The sequence below is a fragment of the Pygocentrus nattereri genome, chromosome 2 (assembly GCF_015220715.1).
Source record: "Pygocentrus nattereri isolate fPygNat1 chromosome 2, fPygNat1.pri, whole genome shotgun sequence".
NCBI classification, from domain to species: Eukaryota; Metazoa; Chordata; class Actinopteri; order Characiformes; family Serrasalmidae; genus Pygocentrus; species Pygocentrus nattereri.
Genome location: NC_051212.1, coordinates 35915986 through 35922195, shown reverse-complemented (window position 1 = coordinate 35922195; position 6210 = coordinate 35915986). Strand labels below are relative to the sequence as shown.

Here is a 6210-nt window from a genome sequence, read left to right as displayed (position 1 = left end):
CATGACAAATACAGAAGCACGTGGCATCTGCGGTGTTATCGCGTACATACCGCTGTCTATCATCTTTTTAACGTCATGTGTAGTACAGTGTATGTCAGTCTATGTTCAACTGTAGCACAGGGACACGTTCTGCGTTCGGACAGCAGGGGGCGCACTCGCACAATAAACTACATTTAATAAGCGGCTCAACACAGTCGGTTTAATCGGTTTAATCATATATATAAAGAAACCTCACTCAAGAAAACTTCATCTAAAACTTTATATAAACTAACAGAACTACCGTAAAACAATGGTTCAAGCATCAGGCAGTGGTATTCATAACCATTTAAACTTTGTGAGCAAGCTTTAAAACACTTCAGACGTCTGGTTCCTATCACCACCACTGTGATCAGGGCATCTCAAATCAAGCCACTCTGAATGACTGTTTACATGTAAACATGTTAATAATGTAGAGATTTAGAAAAACCCGTGTAATCCTTCAATGTAATGATAATATTATGTAAATATGCATTATATATTAATTTATCTATACATAACGCATACATACGTCTGAATGCGGAGGGAGCGGCATGTCCTCCTCACTCCTAGGTGTCCTCATCCGGAGGAAAACGGCGAAACTAGCGTACAATACAGAGAGAGAGAGAGAGAGAGAGAGAGAGAGAGAGAGAGAGAGAAAAAAAGGGGGTGGGGGGGGAGGCGTACACAGCGCTCCTCCGTGCTCACAAAGATGAGGCGGAGTTGTGGACGGTTTCGATAGAAGCGGAGCTCCTCTTCACTCAGTCTCCTCAACATTGGGCTTAAAAACAAAGACAGAAAAAGGCTGAGACTCTCCGGCGCCTAAACGCAGCAGCCCGTGAACGTTGAGCCATATGAGTAACGACAATACGGACGCTTTTGTCCCGGATTGCTCGCCTAGACTCGGTCTCCCCTCGCACTGCGGGCTGCCTGCGCTGCCCTACGGCTGAGAGCTCGGCGCTGGACCGGACCGGCGGGACTCGCTGCGTTCGGCCGCAACCTTAACCAGACCGTCACCTCCGTCAACCAGCATTTCCTTCCCATTTTAGTCAGATGTGCAGTTTCGCGTTGTTTTATCGTTTTTATGTTGTCAGTACGGGTAGTTAGCTTAGCTGACTAGCTGAATGTGAACACTGTAGCAGCGTTAGCAGGAATGCTAATCGGTTAGCTGCCTGGCGTTGTTTTAGGCGAGACTCTAGCGTTACTTGGCGTGAGCTAGCTACGCTACCCGAGCTGTGGCTTTGTAACAGGTCACAGCATGTAGGAAGGCGCTGTGTTGAACGCGAATGAAACTCTGGGGTCCATGGCTTTATAAACACACTGTAGCTGTCGGTTGTTGAGGATAAGACAGCGACGGGAGTCCATGTAACTGTTCTTTGCAGCATAATCGCATTTACTTAGCCAGCTAGCTAAACAGTGCGCTAGTCAGTGCTTATGACTGGTTAGCCTAAAGGTGGTTGGCGCGGCGTTTTATTTACCATGCTGTTGTAGAGGAGGGTAAGCTTGTGGTTACTGTATGCTCGCAAAGTTGTAAGTGACTGGAGGGGTTTCGGTTTAATCTGCTGGGTTGCTTTGCTTGAGGAGAGCTGTTGTGTGACGTGAACACGTTTCCCTCCCTCGAAACAACGGGAGTCCGGACCTAGCTGCTCTCTGCATCTGGAGGGGGGAAACACTGTGTTTGTCGCTTTTTGGATAAAGCTGAGGGATTTACACGTACCGACACTCCTCCATTCCTCACCCCATCTTCTCCCTCCACCGTCTCTGATGCAGAGGGCCTGAGTGGCGCCGGTGTCCTCCCCCCCGGCCATGCTGAAGTGTATCCCCCTGTGGCGGTGCAACCGCCACGTAGAGTCGGTGGACAAGCGGCATTGCTCTCTGCACACCGTGCCCGATGAGATCTACCGCTACAGCCGCAGCCTGGAGGAGTTACTGCTCGATGCCAACCAGCTGAGAGAACTGCCCAAGGTAAGACACATCATCACCGACGGGGTGGCAGCTTACTTAAGGGGAATTCCACGACTTTTACATTTTTGGGGAAATTTTTCAGTCCGTGCGATGTAAACAAAGTCATTCAGAGTGGTTTGATGCGAAATGGTTCACTGTATTAAAAGTTGCAGGCTCTGATTTCTTTACAGTGGTGGTGGTAGGAACTGGGGGTCCTGACGTCTACATGACACACATAGCTATTTCATTTATTGCCCAAAACCACCAGTGAACCTACACATGCCTTCTGAGTTTACATATGCAATGTTGATGGTAAAATAGTCATAAATCAGAAAAAAGTGTTCTTTTTGCCTTACAGCACCCTGCCTGTACTTCTCTGCCATAAATTAATTAAAATAATTGGATATGAATGCATTTTAAGTCAGAGCATTTATCATAAAACTCTCATAAAACGATGTGTCAGACACCAGGCAGCAAATATCTAATAGTTTTGTGGAGTAACGTTCTGTGAGGGAGGTTTCAGAGGTATTAAACTCTTCAGACATTTGGTTCTTATCAACACCACTGTCAACAATATTGACTCAACAGGTTTTTCTAGGAAGGAGAATTTCACATCAAACAACTCTGAATGTCTTTGTTTACATATTTAAATATGTAGACATTTTGAGAATTTGCTGGACTTCCCTTTTAAGTTTGTAGCCCGGCTTACTGTTGGGGTGCAGTGGGCCTTGTTGTTCGGGTGCAAATGAAGGTTAAGTGCCTGTGTGCACTATTGTGGAAGACCTCATGATCTTAAAACAAAGATGACTTTGTTGAAGCAGCGCTCTAGTAATAAGGTTGTACTGAACTTTGATCTGATTTGTTTTTGCATCACAGCAGTTCGTTTCCATTTTCAGACAATCATACCATTAGAGCTCCGACCGCTGTCCAGCAGTTATGCACATCAAAATGGTTATCTAGGTGCAGCAAATAAGGATTAGATTGACAAACACTATGATGTTCCTTGAAAGCTGTCAAGTGGCTGATATTGGAGCGCTGGTTTATAAGCTTGTTCCACCAGGATGAGGAAAGCTTGTGGTTGCCTAATGAATGGAGAGGATGAGTTAAATTATGGAGTACCTCATGATCTACTAACAGGATAGCTTGTTGAAAAAGCTGGACTTTGCTCTGATTTGTAGCTGTTTTACATCCTAGGCAATTAATATGTTGTTACAGCTCAACAACTGTCCAACATTTCTGCACATCAAGGGCATAGTATGAAAGATAAAAGTGCCAACAGTAGACATAAAATATATGTCCAAAAGACACCTCTTCTGACTATTGAATGCAGCTACCTTTAGTTGCGCAAGTCGCTGTCATGGGTGTTCAGTTGTGTACATAACTTGTATAATCTCTAATGAAAACCATTGTCAGCAGAATAGGATGCCTTGGAGCAGCCAAGGATGAGCTCAATATGCCCTTTTTCACATGTCAGCTAGTTGGGGTATAAAGCCCCACAGCATTGGGCTGATAATGCAGCAAAGCCTGACAAACTACCTAATGAATGAGTGGGTGTTTACAAACTTTTGGATGGATAGTATATATCAGTGTTTTTCAACCCTGATCCAGGAACCCCACTGCTGTACTGTTTATAGTGCCGTTTTCTGCTCCCAACACACCCAATCCATTTAATCAGCTCGTTAACAGCCCATGAATGAGTTAAATGGCTGTGTTAAAACAGGAAAAGCACTAAAATACACAAGCCAGTGGGCCTCCAGGACAAGGATTGGGAAACACTGGTGTATGTTATCGTGCTAATAATCACAAACAGAGTGATGTAGATGTTGTATCTACAACCCCAATTCCAATGAAGTTGGGACGTTGCGTAAAACAAATAAAAACAGAATAAGATGATTTGCAAATCCTTCTCAACCTATATTCAATTGAGTACACTACAAAGACAAGATATTTAATGTTCAAACGGATAAACTTTATTGTTTTTTGCAAATATTCACTCATTTTGAATTTGATGCCTGCAACACGTTCCAAAGAAGTTGGGACAGGGGCATGTTTACCACTGCGTTACATCACCTTTCCTTTTAACAACACTCAATAAGCGTTTGGGAACTGAGGACACTAATTGTTGAAGCTTTGTAGGTGAAATACTTTCCCATACTTGCTTGATGTGCAACTTCAGTTGATCAACAGTCCGGGGTCTCCGTTGTCATATTTTGCGCTTCATAATGCACCACACATTTTCAATGGGAGACAGGTCTGGACTGCAGGCAGGCCAGTCTAGTACCTGCACTCTTTTACTACGAAGCCACGCTGTTGTAACACGTGCAGAATGTGGCTTGGCATTATCTTGCTGAAATAAGCAGGACGTTCCTGAAAAAGACGCTGCTTGGATGGCAGCATATGTTGCTCCAAAACCTGTATGTACCTTTCAGCATTAATGGTGCCTTCACAGATGTGCAAGTTACCCATGCCATGGGCACTAACACACCCCCACACCATCAGAGATGCTGGCTTTTGAACTTTGCGCTGATAACAATCCGGACAGTCCTTTTCCTCTTTGGCCCGGAGGACACGACGTCCATGATTTCCAAAAACAATTTGAAATGTGGACTCGTCAGACCACAGGACACTTTTCCACTTTGCGTCAGTCCATCTCAGATGAGCTCAGGCCCAGAGAAGCTGGCGGCGTTTCTGGGTGGTGTTGATATATGGCTTTCGCTTTGCATGGCAGAGTTTTAACTTGCACTTGTAGATGGAGCGACGAACTTTGTTCACTGACAGTGGTTTTCTGAAGTGTTCCTGAGCCCATGTGATAATATGCGTTACAGAATGATGTCGGTTTTTAATGCAGTGCTGCCTGAGGGATCAAAGGTCACGGGCATTCAATGTTGGTTTTCTGCCTTGCTGCTTACTTGCAGAGATTTCTCCAGATTCTCTGAATCTTTTGATGATATTATGGACTGTAGATGATGAAATCCCTAAATTCCTTGCGACTGCACATTAAGAAACATTGTTCTTAAACTGTTGGACTATTTGCTCACGCAGTTGTTCACAGAGTGGTGAACCTCACCCCATCCTTGCTTGTGAACAACTGAGCCTTTCAGGGATGCTCCCTTTATACCCAATCATGAGACTCATGAGTGTGGAATGTTCCAAACAGGTGTTTTTTGAGCATTCCTCAACTTTCCCAGTCTTGTGTTGTCCCTGTCCCAGCTTCTTTGGAATGTGTTGCAGGCATCAAATTCAAAATGAGTGAATATTTGCAAAAAACAATAAAGCTTATCTGTTTGAACATTACAAAGACAAGATATTTAGTATACTCAATTGAATATAGGTTGAAAAGGCTTTGCAAATCATCTTATTCTGTTTTTATTTATGTTTTACAAAACGTCCCACCTTCATTGGAATTGGGGTTGTGCAACGTGACACAGGCTTTGCAGACAGCTGAAGAGACATGAGAATAACCTGTTATTTTACTGCTGTGGGTTGAAAAGTTTGGAAAATCGGGCGCTGGCTGCTCTCCTTGGAGGACAGTCCCGTTTGCTGTGCGTCTGTGTCACATACTCCTCTGAAAGACTTTCTGCCTCGCCCTTTTAATTTAGACTCCCTGTGAGGGTGTGTGTTTTTGTGAGAATTCTGTTGACTTGGCTTCTAGTCAGCTCTAGTAGTGTCAATACTAAGCACAGTAAGTCTTATCTGAGGCCTCTGTATGTGCTGAAGTTGCACAGGTGAGTGGGAGGGTGGCGGGTAAGTGCCGTAGCCCTCAGCAAGTGTTTACTGAAGCACACAAGCACAGAATTAAACATAATATTCAAACCTACAGTCAGTTTGCCAACTGATCCCTGCAGGCACGTCTTAGTCCCAGGTAGCTGTTTCAGTCTGCCTGCTGTGAGGGCCAGAAGGGGGCTTGTGTTGTGTACAGTCACACCGTCAGAAGGCACAGATGCATGCTAGTAGGGCTGCTGCTGCTTGTGTAGCTAACCGGGTCAGACAGAACAGCATAAGAGCTGCTGACCATGATGTGGAGTCGCTGATGCAACCAGACAGATCAGACCTTGAGCTCAGAGCTGTGTGTGTTTGGTGTGTAGACAGCAGGCATATGGACACCCTTTGGCCTGCAGCAAGGAGAGAAATAGAGTGAGAAATCTTGTTGTGGTTGCAAGCAGACTTGAAGTAGTAACATAGGTTTGAGTGGTGGATTGGAATTTAATGTGTTTTACACTGTTTTTCTATGGGTGGCATTTAAATTTATTA

The 6210-nt window shown here is 44.6% G+C and overlaps 1 protein-coding gene across 15 annotated transcripts in view; it reads left to right on the top strand.

The window, feature by feature from the left end:
* The first annotated feature begins 704 nt into the window (after window positions 1-704).
* scrib (scribble planar cell polarity protein) overlaps window positions 705-6210 on the top strand; it is an 88438-nt gene continuing 82932 nt past the window's right edge. For 12 of the 15 annotated variants that reach the window (XM_037531430.1, XM_037531381.1, XM_037531383.1 and 9 more), the window contains exon 1: window positions 706-1980. In XM_037531430.1, the coding sequence (XP_037387327.1) occupies window positions 1822-1980 (159 nt within the window). In that variant the 5' untranslated portion in view covers window positions 706-1821. Of the gene's footprint in view, window positions 1981-6210 lie in introns of all 15 variants that reach the window. The other 3 variants (XM_017719629.2, XM_037531420.1, XM_037531393.1) reach the window with 2 other exon arrangements.